We start from the raw sequence: 18026 nt of genomic DNA, 5'->3' as shown, positions 1-18026 counted from the left end.
ATCATAACGAAAAAGATTTTAATTACTAGGACAGAGTTAATTGCAGAGTCATGGGAGAGGCCTTTGCCCTGCAGGGGGCGTAGTCGAGCTGATGATGATGGAGATTAGCACTAGGTGCCCACGGCAAAACAACAAACGAGGCAGTACAAGGGGATATGGGCTGGGCATCGTTTGAAGCACGGGAAGCTAAGAGTAAAATACTATATGAAGAACGCCTGAGGAAATTGGACGATAACAGGTGGGCAGCTAAGGTATTTAAATATTTATACAGAAAGAGCGTTGACTCACAGTGGTGGAAAAGAACTAGAAAACTAACCAGTAAGTATGCAGGTCATGAGGACGGAGAAAGAGCATTAAACGACAGGTTAAAAACGCGGAAGTTAAAAATTGGATGAATTCAATGGAAAAGAAACATAGTGTAGAACTATATCGATGCTGGAAAAGGCAGATCAGGAAAGAATTTTTCTATGATAACTCAAGAGGCAGTGCCCTACTTTTTGAAGCTAGGTCAGGATGTCTTAGAACGCGCAGCTACAAAAAGAAATTTAACGAAGAAGATGACACATGTGCAGTGTGTGGTAGATCTGTGGAAACAATTGAACACCTCATAATCAAATGTGACGGTATCCATCCGGATGTCGATGCAGGCGCAGTCACTCTTCCTGAGGCCCTAGGGTTTAAAGATAACAATAGTCATGTAAATAAATCTGCAGTGGAAGTCGGCAAAAAGCGATTGGAGGATTGGTGGCTGAAAAGCAGAGATGTGGCATAAGGTTAGAATTGTAGGAAACCGTAGGTAAAGATGGTGGCGATTCTTAATGAGAATTGCCAACACAGTGAACAAAAAAAAACAAAAAAGAAGAAAAGCTGAGCATGGTGGCATTTGCCACCACCCCGTTTCAAAGGGGGCGCTCCTATCCATCCATCCATCCATGATGAATAGTATTCTATGTCTTTTTTTACACCTTATTTTTGTAAAACTCCTCGCAGGCTGCATGTCTTATCAAAAGGAATGCTGGTTGGTCTCAAATTTAGGACTTCCTTAATTTGCACATCACCTGCTTAGAACTGCTTCAAGGCTATTGCACTCTTCCATTGTACACGTTGACATTGACTAATGCTGCCTTCAGATACGTCTTTTGTTTGGCCGCACGACCACATTATTGTCTACACGGCTTGCTGAATGCATCATCCATTTCATGGCTGCAGCTGGTTGGCCGGAACTTACGCAAGGGCAGGGACCACCTGATGTGGGTGCTCCTGCAGTTCATCTCCGGCAGCATCACCAAGAACCCGGTGAGGGCCTGGCATGATTTAACCCCTCAGTGTCCAACACCTCTAACCGATGTGGTTACCAAAATACAGTAGAATCCCATTAAATGTAAATCAATTAAACAGGATCACCGTCCAGATATCAGTCCTCAGGCCTGACTTGCCTAGTATGTTGGTTCTCGTGTACCTCTAGCATGCGTGTGACAGCAGGCACGATGGCAGTCGTAAGGCCCCCATTGCTAGGGCTAGTGATAGGCAAGCCATATAGTTCCGTTTTCGGGGTGCCTGTGGCAAAGGCAGCTATTGACCGCGCATTCGTTTATGGAACTTGGAGTGAGTGATCTTAGCTTGGGGAGCTTACTAACTTGCCGCTTTGAGCAGGTTTGTACAGAGCAGGGGGCCCTCAATCTTTCTAACCTCAAGGAGCCTCAGTGGCTTTCAAAAAGGGCTGAAGAATCCTGCGCATCTTGGCTTTCCGTCTGATATGTATGCAAAGAAAAATAAAGGGAAATGCAGATACACAACCGCTCAGAATAGTGTCACGTTGTAGTGACGGCAGTCCAGCGGTCAGGAAGACACCAACCAGTCTTGGAAACGAAGCTCTTTATTTGGGCTGACTTGCGCCCACAAAAGAACTGAATCACTCGGCGGCGGCGTAAGCAACAAACGTGCTCGTCGGTCGTCGAACTACGAATGTCCGCCGCTCGCGGCATCGCTCAATTTAAAGGCGGCAAGGAAACTTCCAGATAACAGGACAAGATCATCTACAGTAATCTAGAAAAACCTAGATGCGATCAATCGAGATTAGTCTGGTCACTTCTCGCGCCACGAACAAAAGTGATAACAACCCTTTCCTGCAGCCTTGAGCGTGAACGAACAAACATTACAATGATACGTGGCATTAGGACCAAAATCGAATTACTGTTGACTGGCTGTCTAGCAAAACAGTCTGCTGTGATCAAGTCCGAAGAAGTCCGAAAATAAAGTAGGTGAAGGAGAGGTTGGGCTGAGGCATGCATGCATTCAGTAGCCCCAACAGCACTCCCGGTGCTCAGGTGTTCCGGGAAACCCTCTGTACGAACTTCTGGTGTGGAGCCTTTCACTTCTTTCAATCTGCGGTTCTCATGGACTTGTTCATGTGTGTCACCTGCGCAGCTAAACGACTTTTTGCCCGTGATGAAGCTGTACGACCTGCTGTACCCTGAGAAAGAGCCCCTGCCCTTCCCAGACGTGTCCAAGCCGCACTGCACGCGGGCGCTGGCCATCACCTCCATCTGGGTGCACCTGACACGCAAGGCCCAGCTGGAGAAAGTGCGACTGCAGAGGCCCCTGCCTCACGCACTGTCCACACATCTCGAGTGAGGAGGGGGCGGCTCTGGTGTGCTCTTTTAAGGGGCGACACTGATCTTGAAAAGAAAATTTTATTAATTTAGTCACAGTTATGAAATTTTCAGGGCACATGTATTTTTGTGCGCTGATTCTAGATATGTCATTTAATTTCATGTAAAACAATTCCTTGAGCACTTATGCACTTTTTATGCAAGTATTTTGCGGAGAGTTTTGAAGAAAATTTGCTGCAGGAAACTCGCTGAAATGTATGGCATTGGGTTCTCTTGACACCAAGGAATACAATAAGGGTGAAATTGTCTTCCTGCCTATCATAGAACTTGAGTTATAGGGTACTGAAGCTGCCACTTCACACACAGGAATACACATTTTCCTTCTCTTTTCTGAAGCGACAACTTCAAAACTCTATAACTTAAGTTCTATGATAGGCAGGAAGACAATTTCATCCTTATTGTATTCTTTGGTGTCAAGAGAACCCAATGGCATACATTTCAGTGAGTTTTCCAAAGCAAATTTTCTTCAAAACTCTCCGCAAAATACTAGCATAAAAAGTGCATAAGTGCACATGGAATTGTTTTACATGAAATTAAATGACATATTTAGAATAAGCGCACAAAAATACATATTCCCTGAAGATTTCGTAACTGTGACTTCATTAATAAAAAATTTTTTTCCAAGACCAGTGTCCCCCCTTAACGCTTGGTCGCACATTCCACTAGGCCTTTAGAAGATACCGAGGACAGAATGAAGTTGGTTCATAACAATACATTACCACGTTCAGGTGATAGAAACAATGCTTTGTCTGAAAACAGAGCCTTTATAAGTTGGAAAAGGCGAAACACGAACTGCGAGCATCGCTGCCACCAACAGTTTTGAAAAGCAAACTGCGGTTTGTCAAGGCTGTTTTGTGCGTACATCCCTAAGGCTTGGCTATGCCACCATTCTCTTTTTTGACAGTGATCACGGAGTTCTTTTTGGTCTTGATGCCACGAATTTGAATCGAGGCAAGGGAAATTTTTGAAATCCAATTTCCTCTGCAATAAATGTAGTTAGTTTATATTTAGTTTATGGGGCTTAACGTCCCAAAGCGACTAAGGCTATGAGAGATGCCGTAGTGGAGGGCTCCGGAAATTTCGACCACCTGGGGTTCTTTAACGTGCACTGACATCGCACAGTACACAGGCCTCTAGAATTGTGTCTGTTGCTGGACAAACATAAATGTACCCAGAAAGTGTCTTAGAATTGGCTTTTTACTGGGAACAATAATTGGATGGAGTTATCCTCAGTGTGTCTTTAAAGAGGCCCTGGAAGGGGCTCTCAATAAAGTTGAGGTATGCTTGGGGTGTCGCAGAGCCTCTTTAAGGAGGTGCCGAGTTTAGTCTAAAGGGACAGTTTAAAGGGGCAGTGAGAGGGCAACCCCATTTGATTATTGTTCTTAGTATAAATTCATTCTCCGGCTCTTTCTGACTATGTCAGCGTTTGTTCGACAGAACAAGACACATTTTTCGCCGTGGAAACCGAAACTTCCTCCTCCTCTTTCTGAGTCCGTGGGGATGTTATCTCTTGAGTAGTATGTCTTGCACACATTTCAGCTTTTTAGTCAGAATTGTGCGCATTGTTTGAAAGGAACAATTGCTACCTGCAAGCGCTGTTCACAATATCCCCCGTGCCTTCGAAATGTTCAGAGCTAAACCATAGTTTTGGAATCACACTGTTTGCAGTTTTGCAGGAGAAAATGGCTGTGTGCCTGCTGAACTGATGCATTCTAACTTGAAAACTGTACTTTAGCGCTGAACTGAAAGTTACTGGGCCATGAAATCTGTTCTGCTGAAGCCCGTTTGCATTGGATACAAAAGCTTGTGAATTTGAAAAGATCTTTCAAGTGGTACTCCATTTTATACGGGGGTGATGCCGAATAAGTAGAGTCGTCGTCTCTTGGGTCGCAGGTACCTCCAGCAGCCCTTTGTGAACCAGTCGACCCTCAGCTTTGCGAACGACTACTGGATATCTCTCCTGTGTAATGCCTGTGAGTTACCAATGTTGTCGTTCATATTTTTCTCTTTTATCGTAACTTTCAGTTAGTGCAGGTTGAAATGATCGCGTTTACGCAAGCCCTTCAGTTTCTAAAATGTGTCTCTTAAATTCATATTTTTTTACGATCGCTGTGTCTAGTGTGCCATTTTTCTTAGTTGTGGAAGAAATATAGCGAGAGGATGTGTCATGAGGTATCGGCTGTTACTTGCTTAATTGTGACACATATTTGGGGGAAATATTTTCTCATTTCATGGCTGGATTGCAGGGCACTTGTAACTGTTTGCAAAATGGGGTCGTAATTGTTTGGCAGTATTTCTTGCTGTAGATGAATGCTTTTTATGTTGTCACTCCGTTATTTATTCATGTGGATGGCACTGTATGGTGATTTTGAAGCATTGTGCTGAAAGAACTGCTTTCTAGTTCAGTCTCATCTGGTTACTCAGAACTGCAAGGGTGGTCAGTGAGCATACACTGCTTCATCTTGGCTGAAACAAAGTTTATTGCGCTATTTTTGCATGATTATATTCTGAGCCTGATTGTTTTAAAGAAAGCTTTTTAATATTAAATGCAAATTCTCCAATACAGATGCTGTAGTGTTACTGTTCGTGTGACTTTAGCCTAGGGTTACAAAGACTTGAGCTGAAAATGGCTTGGATGTTCTGTCCAAGGCCATCCTACTTGACCAGAGGTAGGACGGCAGTTGTCTGTGCATGTGTCATTCGCAGCTTGACATGAAAGTGTTACCGGAATTTTGTCTCATTTATCTGGCACTGCTGTCTAAACGGTTAAGCACGCAATAATTATTCACTTGTCAGGTAGGGGAACCTTTGTCAATGCCTAATTTTAAAGGGCTTGGTTTGCAGTTTCACTGCATTGATGCAAGTTTACAGAGTGCCTCCTTTTCCAAATGGGGAACGGTGGGTCTTCAAGAGTGGGCTTAGGATTGAACCTGAAGTAGTTCAGGTTGAACAGGGCTGTCGAAATTTTTGGGTGGGTGCTTAATCCTGGTTCAGTGTGGCACATTTGGCGTGATCACTAATTAGAGGTTTGCTTCTTGTCTTACGGGAACCTTTAGAAGTCTGTCACGGGGACATGATATACGGATACTTTGTTCCATGTGCAACCGCTCTGATGCACTGTTGCACATAGCAATGCTTGATAGGGTTTTGTGATGTGTGCCATCTGCAGACAGCACGAACCAGGAGTACTTCATACGCCCCATGGGTGTTCTTGCTGAGGCCATTCAGTGCAGCCAACGCAGCCAGGGCTCCATGTCCTCGTCCAATTCGAGTACACCCAATGCGACGCATCCACTGGGCATGAACGTGCTCGACTCGCTCACAGTTCACACCAAAATGAGGCAAGTCTTTCTGTGCGCTTAATTTTCTGAGTTCTGTGTGCATTCCTTGTGAGTTTATGTTTGCCACATTTACTGACACCAGGTCCCATTGCGCATGAAAGGTGACAACGTTGAAGCCACTGCACCAGCAGTGGTACGAGCACTCCCAGGGATCTATGAATGGAGAGAATAGTTCGCATATATGGACATTAAGGGGAGACCCTGGCCTTGAAAAAAAAATTTTTATTAATGAAGTCACAGTTATAAAATTTTCAGGCCACATGTATTTTTGTGCGCTGATTCTAGATATGTCATTTAATTTGATGTAAAACAATTACTTGAGCACCTGTGAAATTTTTATGCAAGTATTTTGGGAAAAGTTTTGCAGAAAATTTGCTGCAGGAAACTCGCTGAAATGCATGCCATTGGGTTCTCTTGACACCAAGGAATGCAATAAGGGTAAAATTATCATCCTGGCTATCATAGAACTTGAGTTATAGGGTACTGAAGTTGTCGCTTCAGAAATGAGAAGAAAAGTGTGTATTCCTGTTTCTGAAGTGACAACTTCAAAACTCTATAACTAAGGTTCTATGATAGCCAGGATGATAATTTTACCCTTATTGCATTTAATTATAGAGTTTTGAAGTTGTCACTTCAGAAACAGGAATACACACTTTTCTTCTCATTTCTGAAGCGACAACTTCAGTACCCTATAACTCAAGTTCTATGATAGCCAGGATGATAATTTTACCCTTATTGCATTCCTTGGTGTCAAGAGAACCCAATGGCATGCATTTCAGCAAGTTTCCTGCAGCGAATTTTCCGCAAAAACTTTCCCAAAATACTACAGTCCCAGTTCCCAAAATGTACAGTCGAGGACAAAAGTCTCTGGACCAGGTGTTCCTCAAACGAAGCCGATAGCTCTACTATTAGCCGGCAGCTAGAGACTGGACTTGTGGAGATGAAAGAACAAAATTTTGATTTTTACCTCCATAAGTGTGGTCTCCAGCTGCCTGCTAATAGCAGAACTATCGGCTTCGTTTGAGGAACACCTGGTCCAGAGACTTTTATCCCTGACTGTACTTCCCGCAGAATGATGACATCGCGGCATGCACGAAGTCCAGGATTGTGTGACGAACATTCGGAGGCAAATCGTGTATGGTTTGTGTGTTTTAGCGTTCCAAAGTGACTCATGCTATGAGGGACGTCGTAGTGGAGGGCTCTGGATAATTTCGACCACCTGGGGTTCTTTAACGTGCACCAACATCGCACAGTACATGGGCCTCTTGCATTTCGTCTCTATCGAGATGTGACCGCTACAGCCGGAATCAAACCCGCTTATTTCGGGCCAGCAGCTGAGCACCATAACCACTGAGCCATCGCTGCAGCTGTTTGGAGGCAAATGAGCACCAAAAACGATAAAACGGCGCTTTTTTTTTTAGATGTTTTATCACCAAGCTTGAGAGAGAGAGGAGAAGCCAACTTTTTGAAAATCTAGTGGCAGTAAGGAAAAGTGTTTGGGCATGCATGGGGAAAAAAAGAAGTAAAGCTGGCTATGAACGAAGAAAGAAAGCGGCGCTGAGAAAGGAAAGTTCGTAAAAGTGCAGTGATGAGTAGAGAAGGGAAGAAAACGGTGAATGTTTGCAACATGGCAGGGGCGGCAGTGCATGGGCAGTTTTGCCGTGCTTGACTCTGCAACTGCCTCTTAAAAAACGCTGAGGCTGTGGAAGATGACACCATGTTCATGAAAAGCTTTGGTTTTTACATGTAATCAAACTGACATCATATTCGTAGCTGCGTTGTATTTGTGCAAATGTAGTAGTTCCACAAGACGTGAACGAAATCAAAAACGTGATAACATAAGATGTTAAAACTGCAAATAAATAATTATCACATAAAGGGTCGATAAGAGCAGGGTGGAAGGTATTGCCGAGTGTTTCTTTTATAAGCCAACATTTTGTATTTAGTAAGTAGCTAGAGACCATCCTCAAAGTCATGTCATAACCAGTAACCAATATAGTAAAGATTTTTGCTGGTCCGAGTGACTTTACTATAGAGGGTTTCTAATGTATTGAAGGATGTATTTGATCCTCCTCCCATGTCTCTTGTTTGTTCCTTCTGCAGCCTGATCCACAACGTGGTGACCCACGTCATGAAGATCCCCCAGGCAAAGTCGACAGTCTCCCTTACGCCAGCACTCATAGAAACCTACAGTCGGCTGCTGGTGTACAGCGAGATCGAATCGCTTGGCATCAAAGGCTTCATCAGTGAGCTGTCCACCGTCTCCTAACTTCTATCTGGGGCACCTTTCTGGCATCGGTGCAGCGTACATGTTACATTGCTTAGAATTTATTCCACAAATTGATAGCTGCTGAGCCATATACTTAATGTTTTAGTACTTTGGGAAAAAAAAATGTCGCGAATTTAGTAAACATCAGAGGCTAATGTTATCTAGAGGTTTTCTTATTGCAAGAAGGAAGGGACTAAGAGACAAGAGATGATGTTCCTAGGCGCTTGTGTGATGTGATGTTGTGTTTGTGAATGCCATGAACATTAAAGTTCATCACTGTTTGTAAATACATATTATGTTTAGATTGCTGCGCTGCATTTCTCTGCTGTGAGGTGATATTGGGCATGACCCATAACTTTCATTTGTTCTTGCAACTAGTTGCAGTAAAGCTTTTAAAGAAGACTGGTACAGGGTGCTTCATCTTTGTTCTCACATTGTAGGGCTGTAGTGTGTGTTTTCTTCCCACTGTGCCTTGCTCATTTTTTGCCTTCCGTGAAGTACAGTGGAACCTCGATTATACGACGTTCAGGGGACCGCGCGAAACCGTCGTATAATCCGGGTGTCGTATAATCGAAAATCAAAGAATGCGGCCAGTGGCGCTCCGCCTTGCGCCGAAAACTGTTGAACGGCTTCAAGCCCGCGGCAAGTACGCCAGTCAGATTAAAAAAGACAAAACCCAGCATTTGTTTGAAACAGATTTGCAAAAAAATCTTTATTACTGTTTAAAAAAAATCGGTAATTTTTTTCTTGCACTTTTGCCCAACCTCGGCGCATCAACTTCCTTTCAAGGGCTGCCACGTCCGGCAGTAGGTCGCCAACATCATCGTGCGCGCAAGCAAAACGCCGGATGTTGTCGACGCTCTGCAACACGTCCGCGTAACTAGGAATGGGAGCGCAAACCTCTGCATCGTTGTCCACTTCCTCTTCGTCGGAAGTTTTATCGTCGGGGCACATGGCATCCATTACTTCCATTACAAAAAGCGCCGTGGACGCCGCTGTCCTCGCTTGGGCGAGCGCGGCCTCGCCCGCTTATCTGTTTTTTCATCAGCGTCCGCTCCTGCGGTCGCATCTGTTGCTGGGACGCGCGTCTTATCTTTTCTCTTTATCTTTCCTCTGATCTTTTAACTCTCCTCTATCTGCACTTGGCAGCGGTAATGGCTTGGCTCGAGCCAGTCGGCGGGCCCGTACACTTTCCTTTTCATCCTTCTCTCAGTCGCAACAACAACGCGCAGAACGCGCCTCCTCGGGACTCCGACTGCACAGGCTCGACGAAAAAGAGAGCAAGTGCACTTGGCGGCCTCGGCAACGCTCTCTTCCGCGCAAAAACGGGGGTGCTTAGATTCGCATGCGAAGTTTTTTTTTTCAGAAATTTTTTCCCGAAAATAGGGGGGGTGCTTAGAATCGCGAAAATACGGTACATCCCGGCCTGCGTTTGCTGACGACCTGTTTTGACGGACGGTACGAGCCAGCCGTCGTACGAAGCGGGGTCCTTCTAAAATTTGCGTCGTATAACCAAGGTTTTTAATGCATTGTCTCTATGGGGGTTTTGCCGGGACCGCACAAATTCGTCGTAAAATGCGGGTCGTCGCATGATCGGGGGGCGTATAATCGAGGTTTCACTGTAGTGTCAGAAACCGTGCCACGCTGAAGCATGTTAGGTTAAACAGGGGCTCTTATTTTCTCCTTTCACATTTTATTACATCTTTTTAGCGCTTGTCCTACGTTGTTCTTCAGCTGTGTGTGTGTTTTCGGCGCTACTGTTTTGCTTTCTCGAGTACATTGAACCATCTAGCCCAAATAGAAGTTCTTCTAAACCTTTTAACATTATCATTAGTGAAGAAGTAATGCAATGAAGTGTTGAAGTGATTTAATTGAAAGCTAATTTTTCTACATACCATCATCCAATGGGATCACTTTCCTCAACATGTTACTGAATGATGCATTCTCAGATGGTTAACAACTTGCGCTGCTGCACTGGCCTCAGACAAACTTTGTGTGTGCGTTCTCATGCAGTATGCCTTTGGACAATGCAGGTATACATAAATAAGTTAGTCACCAATGTGGGTATACTTGAATGAATGGATAAATAAGTTAGTCACCAATGTCAGTGGATAAATAAGTTACCGTATTTACTCGAATGTAACGGGAGTTTTTTCCAAGATTTATTCCGCTTAAAGTCTACCCTCGCGTTATAATCGAATACTGCACTTCGAATGGCCTAAAGCAGTGCCGCGGTGCAGCCATTTCGAAGCTATCAGCTCGGTTTTGGTTTCCGCACTTTTGCTATCTTATGTTGGCAACATGGGTACCAGGGAAGCCAAATTAGGCCAAATCCCCATCCATCCAAAGCCAAAGCGTTCTTTGTTCGTTGCAATCTTGCGCTCAACGCGTGGTGTTCTTGTGGCGTCTTTCGCGGTGTTGATTCAGCCAATTCAGCGCACACGATGACAACGCGTCGTGCTCAGTACGACGCTCGTTTTAAGAGAAAAGCGATTTTGTTAGCTGAAGAGCTCGGGAATTCTGCAGAATTCTGCACAGAGGATGACATCGTCTGGGAGGTCGACAGCGAAAAGGAGGACTCTGTTTCCGAGAACTCCGAGTCCGAAAGCGAGGAAGATGAATAAACATGTTGGCCACGATGTTCATTAAAGGTACTTTGTTTTGCGTCTGTAAGCCTCGCGTTATATTCGTGGTTTTATTTTTTTCCCACTGGGCAGCATGTAAAGTCACCCCTCGCGTTACATTCGCGGTCGCGTTACATTTGAGTAAATACGGTAGTCACCAATGTCCGTATACATGAATGAATGGATAAATAAGTTAGTCACCAATGTTGGTATACTTGAATGAATGGATAAATAAGTTAGTCACACAAATGAATGAGCGAATGTGCAAAATGGACAGGCAGATCAACGAATGAATGTTGGAGGGGCTACCTCTCAGGCATTCACCCCTGTGCCTGCAAACCCGTTGCACAGACCACCTCCTGCCGACGGTGTTCCGGCAGCAGGCGTGGGGCATCCTGCACACACTGCTGGAGATGTTCAGCTACCGGCTGCACCACATTCAGCCCCACTACCGTGTCCAGCTGCTCTCGCACCTGCACAGCCTGGCCAACGTGCCACAGACCAACCAGACACAGCTGCACCTCTGGTGAGCTCCCCTGCCTCACTGCGCTCTCACTGTGCCCACTGGTGTCCACAACCGCATTCGGTGCCTTCAGTGTTGTTTAGATGCATTTCATCACGAGATAAGCAGCTTTATTGCAGCTATTCTGTGTGTCTCATGCTCTTGATGCTACTGGTGACATCATCTGTGATGTCATCACCCGAGCCCTGTCTGGCCAATGACAGAATCTGCCTGCTTTGGTTAACCTGATCAGGTTGTGGTCAAATGTTTAGGGGAATCCCCCAAGGTGGAGTAGATTTGTAATAAGGGAGTAATTACTCATTGGCATCCACCCAAGCGCAGCCATACGGCTACAAAGGAAAGCTATACAGCTTTCTCAGAAACTTCGTAGTTAAAGAAAAATTCGTCCTGGTCCGGGGTTCGAACCCGGAACCACCGCCACACCGGAGCAGTCGCTCTACCAATTGAGCTAACCGGGACGGCAAGCTTATGGTAGGGCGAGAGCGAATTGATCAGTAACTCGAAGTGGGAAGAGTGTTGGTCAAATGTTTAGGGGAATCCCCCAAGGTGGAGTAGATTTGTAATAAGGGAGTAATTACTCATTGGCATCCACCCAAGCGCAGCCATACGGCTACAAAGGAAAGCTATACAGCTTTCTCAGAAACTTCGTAGTTAAAGAAAAATTCGTCCTGGTCCGGGGTTCGAACCCGGAACCACCGCCACACCGGAGCAGTCGCTCTACCAATTGAGCTAACCGGGACGGCAAGCTTATGGTAGGGCGAGAGCGAATTGATCAGTAACTCGAAGTGGGAAGAGTGTTGGTCAAATGTTTAGGGGAATCCCCCAAGGTGGAGTAGATTTGTAATAAGGGAGTAATTACTCATTGGCATCCACCCAAGCGCAGCCATACGGCTACAAAGGAAAGCTTATTACTGATCAGGTTGTCTTAGCCAATAGCGCTGTCATCGTTTAACCTAGCATGCTAGAGCCCACTCAATGGAAATGACTTGGAATATATTTTTATGTCAAATGTCCCACGTCTTTAAGGAGTGGATTCCAAGAGAAGACAAGCGTAGCAGGGGTGCGGCAGAAAGTTAGGTGGGCAGATGAGATTGAGAAGTTTGCTGGGATACGTTAGCCACAACTGGCAAAGGACAGGGTTAATTGGAGAGACATGGGAGAGAGAGGCCTTTGCCCTTCAGTGAGCGCAGTCAGGCTGATGATGATGATGTCCCACACTTGTGAGTGCTGACGGTGTCTTTCAGAGGTTTCCCCAGTTTTTGTCCTCAGTGCAAAGAAATGGGAGCTCCCGAGCAAGGTCAAACGGTACGGTGGTGCCTCTTGCAGCTCATCCCTATGAGATAGGGCCATGACTGAAATTCGTTTCAGTGTGTCTTCAACATTGCTCCTGCTCTCCTTGTTTCCTATTAAGAGAAGAGCTGTGTGGGCTATTAAGAGCTGTGTGGGCAGATGTGTTGGTGTTTTGACGGGTGTCCACCAAGATGTGTGAGACATTTACTGATTAAATTCTTTTCCTCAAATACAATTTTCAGTTGCTTTATTAAGGCCCCTCCTTCGCTTTCTTCTTTCACTCCACTTCCTCCCTTCCTGTAAGGTATCCACCCATGGAGATGACAGAGAATTACTGCACCATTTCCTTTCCTCAGCTATTTCCTTTCCTCAGAAAGCGTCATGTTTAAAGGGCAAGCCACGGCGCTGAACGGGTGGTGGCGTACAACACGCTGTCGCGTTCCACTCCTAAAGGCGAAGCTCGAGCGTCATTAATTAGTAGTCTATTAGTGTTTCGTCATTAATCAGTAATTAGCCACGAATTAGTAATTTGTCATTACTTCGTTATCAATTACGTGTTACGTCATCCAGTGGTGACGTCACCAGTGTCACATAGTCAAAGTGGTGCGGAAAACGCTTTCGCCTCAACGCACTTAGACAGTCAAAGTGCCCCCTGAATTTTTTTTTCCTTTTTACCCGTCGCGGTGGCTCAGTGGTTACAGTGCTCGGCTGCTGACCCGGAAGACGCGGGTTCGATCCCGGCCGCGGCGGCTGAATTTCGATGAAGGCGAAATTCTAGAGGCCCGTGTACTGTGAGATGTCAGTGTGCGTTAAAAAACCCCAGGTGGTCGAAATTTCCGGAGCCCTTCACTACGGCGTCGCTCATAGCCTGAGTTGCTTCGGGACGTTCATCATCATCATAATCAGCCTGACTACACCCACTGCAGGGCAAAGGCCTCTCCCATGTCTCTCCAATTAACCCTGTCCTTTGTCAGTTGCCGCCACTGTATCCCCGCAAACTTCTTAACCTCATCCGCCCACCCAACTTTCTGCCATCCCCTGCTACATTTGCTTTCTCTTGGAATCCACTCCGTTACCCTTCAGTTACCCTTAAGGACCAGCGGTTATCTTGCCTTCGCATTACATGCCCTGCCCAAGCCCATTTCTTCCTTTTGATTTCAACTAAGATGTCATTAACCCGTGTTTGTTCTCTCACCCACTCCGCCCTCTTCCGATCTCTTAACGTTACACCTATCATTTTCCTTTCCATAGCTCGCTGCGTTGTCCTTAACTTAAGCTGAGCCCTCTTTGTTAGCCTCCACGTTTCTGCCCCATAGGTGAGTACCGGTAGGATACAGCTGTTGTATACTTTTCTCTTGAGGGGTATTGGTAAGCTACCGTTCATGATCTGAGAGAACCTGCCATATGCGCTCCACCCCATTCTTGTTTTTCTAGTTATTTCCCTCTCATGATCCGGATCTGCGGTCACTACCTGCCCTAAGTAGACATTTGGGACGTTAAACCCCAATAAACCAATCTGCACATTACAGTGTGGAGAGCACGGCCCTGAAGCTCATCACGGGCCTGGGCAGTGCGGAGGTGCAGCCCCAGCTGTCGCGCTTCCAGCAGGAGCCCAAGACGCTGCTCTCGGCCGAGTCGGAGGAGCTCAACAAGGCCCTGATCCTGACCCTGGCCCGGGCCGTCCACATCACAGGCTCGGAGTCCCTCTCTATGGTGTGGTGCAAGGAGCTCCTGACCACGGCCATGCAGAGCACCCCGCACAGCTGGTCCAGCCTCACCCTGCTCAGCTTTCCCCCGAGCCTGGCCGAGTTCTTCCAGCAGCACCAGGCCCAGCGCGAGAGCAAGGCCCAGCTCAAGCGCTCCGTCGAGGAGGAGTACCGCAAGTGGAAGAGTACGGCCTCCTCCCTCTTGATCTCCGCTCTTGCATGAGCCGAGCCCTTGCTACTCGCGATTGCAGTTTGATTTAAACGGAAGACTAGTTTAAGTTGGTTTATATCAGGGGTTCTCAATCCTTTTGGCTTTGGGGAAGCCCAACAACTTTCAGCATCAGAACCAAAGTAATATTCAACAGTCCAGCAAGAGAACAGCTGTTCGCAATTGATGGCGCAGTGCTGCAAGTAGTAAGAGAATATGTCTATTTGGAGCAGGTAGTGACCGCTGATCCGGATCATGAGAGGGAAATAACTAGAAGAATAAGAATGGGGTGGAGCACATATGGCAGGTTCTCTCAGATCATGAATGGCAGTTTACCAATACCCCTCAAGAGAAAAGTATACAACAGCTGTATCTTACCGGTACTCACTTGTGGGGCAGAAATGTGGAGGCTAACGAAGAGGGTTCAGCTTAAGTTAAGGACAACGCAGCGAGCTATGGAAAGAAAAATGATAGGTGTAACGTTAAGAGATCGGAAGCGGGCGGAGTGGGTGAGAGAACAAGCGCGCGTTAATGATATCCTAGTTGAAATCAAGAGGAAGAAGTGGGCTTGGGCAGGGCATGTAATGCGAAGGCAAGATAACCGCTGATCCTTAAGGTTAAGGTCCTTAAGGAGTGGATTCCAAGAGAAGGCAAACGTAGCAGGGGGCGGCAGAAAGTTAGACAGGCGGATGAGATTAAGAAATTTGCGGGAATACGGTGGCCGTAACTGCCGAAGGACAGGGTTAATTGGAGTGCATGGGAGAGGCCTTTGCCCTGCAGTGGGCATAGTCAGGCTGATGATGATGATGATGAACAGCTTTCAGAAGGTGCTGACGAGCTCCGCCTGTTCTTGCTTCTATTCCTTCCTACTCAGCAGGCGTGTAAAAAGGAGCACACAGATTCACGGCCCCGAACAAAAAAAAAGTTGGCTAATTCAGTTAACAATAACTGGCTGTGTAGTGGAAGTCGGCTGCAACAGTCCGCTAAAAAGCCGTACTTGTAGCAGGCACTGTAGTTTACTGTTTTCTTTTAAATTCTGCGCATTTTATCTGAACTGAGGGCTCAGTGAGATGTGAACAGCTCGCTAATGAAAGCAACTGCCACGTTTTGATGAGCAGTCGAGTTGTAGTGGATTTGTACGATGGACAGGCTTTAGGTGATGTGTGCGTTCACTGCAAGAAACAGAATTGTGTGCCAGAAGTTGTTCTGGCTCTGTTTGTTAGTTTTAGTCTACTCGGAAGCAGTCGTTTCCATGTGTCGCAATTGTCTCTATATTTTTATAAACGTCCTAAGCCTTATTCTCCTTGCTTCCTTCCAGCCATGAGCAATGAGAATGACATCATTGCCCACTTCTCTCAGCAAGGGACTCCACACTTGTTTTTATGGTAAGGTGGCAGTTTATTTTGTCTCATTGCTATCTATACTTAAACCAGAAACATGCTATAGCATGCTTCATACACAGTATACGGCTTTAGCTGGACACCAAACCTTACTCAGAGGTGCCACACCTTTCAGCTGTGTTTTGGGCACAGCACAAAACAAGTACAGCTCATGTAAAATTCAGTAGGCCCACACTTTGGCAGGGTGATGTGTTCTTTGCAATGCTGTATAGCACTATGTGGTTTTTACCTATGAAGTCTTTTACATCCAGCTTAGGCAAGATCTTTTGTGTTGATCCTGTGCTCTGCATTGCTCACTTTCAGTTTGCTGTGGAAAATGCTCTTGGAAAACGACCGGATAAGCCCACTGGCCTACAAGTGAGTCAGTCAGGGATTTGGTGTAACCAAAGTGGTGTACTGCGACATGCTCGACTGTGTTTGTGCCCTACCTGAAAGTTAAAGGCTGTGCATTTGTGTGGTGTGCTTTAACTCTGCAGCTGAGACGTGGTTGCTGTAGAGGTTGGTAAGCATGTCCCTACTCGAGTGTCACAATGCCACTCTGATGCTGGTGGTAATCATGTGCAGTAACACTCGGTATGACGTACGACACCTCATTGGTGAATGTATTGTGGTTTGTGTTATGTATCAGGATACATTGCACTGGACATGCGGTGATGCCATCTGTTTAGAGCTGAATGCTTAACTTGCCAGCTTTTTGGGGCTTGAACTACTTCGTGAAACAGGTCCCAATCACTTATTCTATGTCACGGTTCTTATTGAGAGCGCTGTAGCACCTAATGAAACTTATGTAGTGTTATTTCAGACCTGTTTAAATAAATTTCTTTGGCTTTGCTATATTGTAAGCTAAGATCGTTGCTGCTGTTTCTGCAGGCTCTGTTCTCTCCATTTATATACTTCTTTCTGTGAGGTTTTGCAGTATCTTCGCAGTCCTTTTTGCATCTTTTTATAATGAATGAGCTTTCTCATGTAAAATGTTTCTCATATAAAAAAAGACCCTTAACCATGGAGCAGCAGTTCTTTTGGCACAAAAGCATTGCATGCTATGGCTGGGCTGTCTTGGTGCCACATTCGGATATGTTTAGCTGCTCACTTAAGCACGTTTTTTCTCACATATTTGCTTCTCTATTTCAACTGGATGTTTTGAGAATGGATGCAGGCTTTTTGCAGCTACATCTGGATCATCATGTTATAGCCGGGACTTTTTTTGAGAGTGCCGTAAGTCTGGGCGACGCTGGTTTGCATATCTGAGCTTTGTTTCCTTTCCAGAAGTGCACAGATTAGGCTTGATTGACCCTTGAAGTTGTAAGAGTATGAAATGATTGTTAAAATTTTTTTTACATTGTTATACTCTTGCAGTTTGCTCATACTTATATATTTCCCCATCAGGATTTTGGACAGAATTGGAGCCCGTGCCCTTTCCTCACACCTCCGGACATTTGCCGACTTTCTGGTCTTCGAAGTGTCCAATTCAGTGGGAGGACAACATGTGAACAAGGCAAGTGACGCTTCCTTGGCTCGTATTGCATCATGTGTTGCATATCTGAAATATGGCGCTCTTCTTTTCTTTGCAGTGTATTGATGCCCTGAATGACCTTATTTGGAAGTACCACGTCATCTCCTTGGACAGGTTGATCCTTTGCTTGGTCAGTATACTGTACAGCCCGATCTTCCTAAGCATGTGAAGCCGTATGTTCAGGATGTGATGACTCATTGTTGCTGCTGGTGTAATGTGCAGGCTCTTCGCAGCTTTGAGGGCAACGAAATCCAGGTGTGCTTCTTCATCATACAAATGCTGCTTATCCGACCGTCGGAGTTCAAGAACCGGGTCTTGGATTTTGTCAAGGATGTAAGCATCCCTTGCTTCGGTTTGTTTTGTTATAAGGGAGTAATTACTCATTGACGTCCACCCGAGCGCAGCCATACGGCTACAAAGGAAAGCTATACAGCTTTCTCAGAAACTTCGTAAGAAAAATTCATCCTGGTCCGGGGTTCG

General features: G+C 45.7%; 1 protein-coding gene across 2 annotated transcripts in view; it reads left to right on the top strand.

The window, feature by feature from the left end:
* The window catches only part of MED23 (mediator complex subunit 23), a 59981-nt gene that overhangs the window by 14198 nt on the left and 27757 nt on the right, over nt 1-18026 (top strand). For both annotated transcript variants that reach the window (XM_089551917.1, XM_089551916.1), the window contains 12 exons: nt 1210-1296; nt 2428-2630; nt 4566-4645; nt 5842-6013; nt 8117-8259; nt 11258-11432; nt 14249-14610; nt 15952-16018; nt 16337-16390; nt 17420-17528; nt 17605-17676; nt 17769-17879. In XM_089551917.1, the coding sequence (XP_089408043.1) occupies nt 1210-1296; nt 2428-2630; nt 4566-4645; nt 5842-6013; nt 8117-8259; nt 11258-11432; nt 14249-14610; nt 15952-16018; nt 16337-16390; nt 17420-17528; nt 17605-17676; nt 17769-17879 (1635 nt within the window). The remainder of the gene's footprint in view (nt 1-1209; nt 1297-2427; nt 2631-4565; nt 4646-5841; nt 6014-8116; nt 8260-11257; nt 11433-14248; nt 14611-15951; nt 16019-16336; nt 16391-17419; nt 17529-17604; nt 17677-17768; nt 17880-18026) is intronic.

Source organism: Amblyomma mixtum, chromosome 7 (assembly GCF_055824585.1).
Source record: "Amblyomma mixtum isolate Tamu chromosome 7, ASM5582458v1, whole genome shotgun sequence".
In the NCBI taxonomy this organism is placed as follows: domain Eukaryota; kingdom Metazoa; phylum Arthropoda; class Arachnida; order Ixodida; family Ixodidae; genus Amblyomma; species Amblyomma mixtum.
Note: the sequence above shows the minus strand (reverse complement) of the source record. Positions and strands in the feature narration are given on the sequence as shown.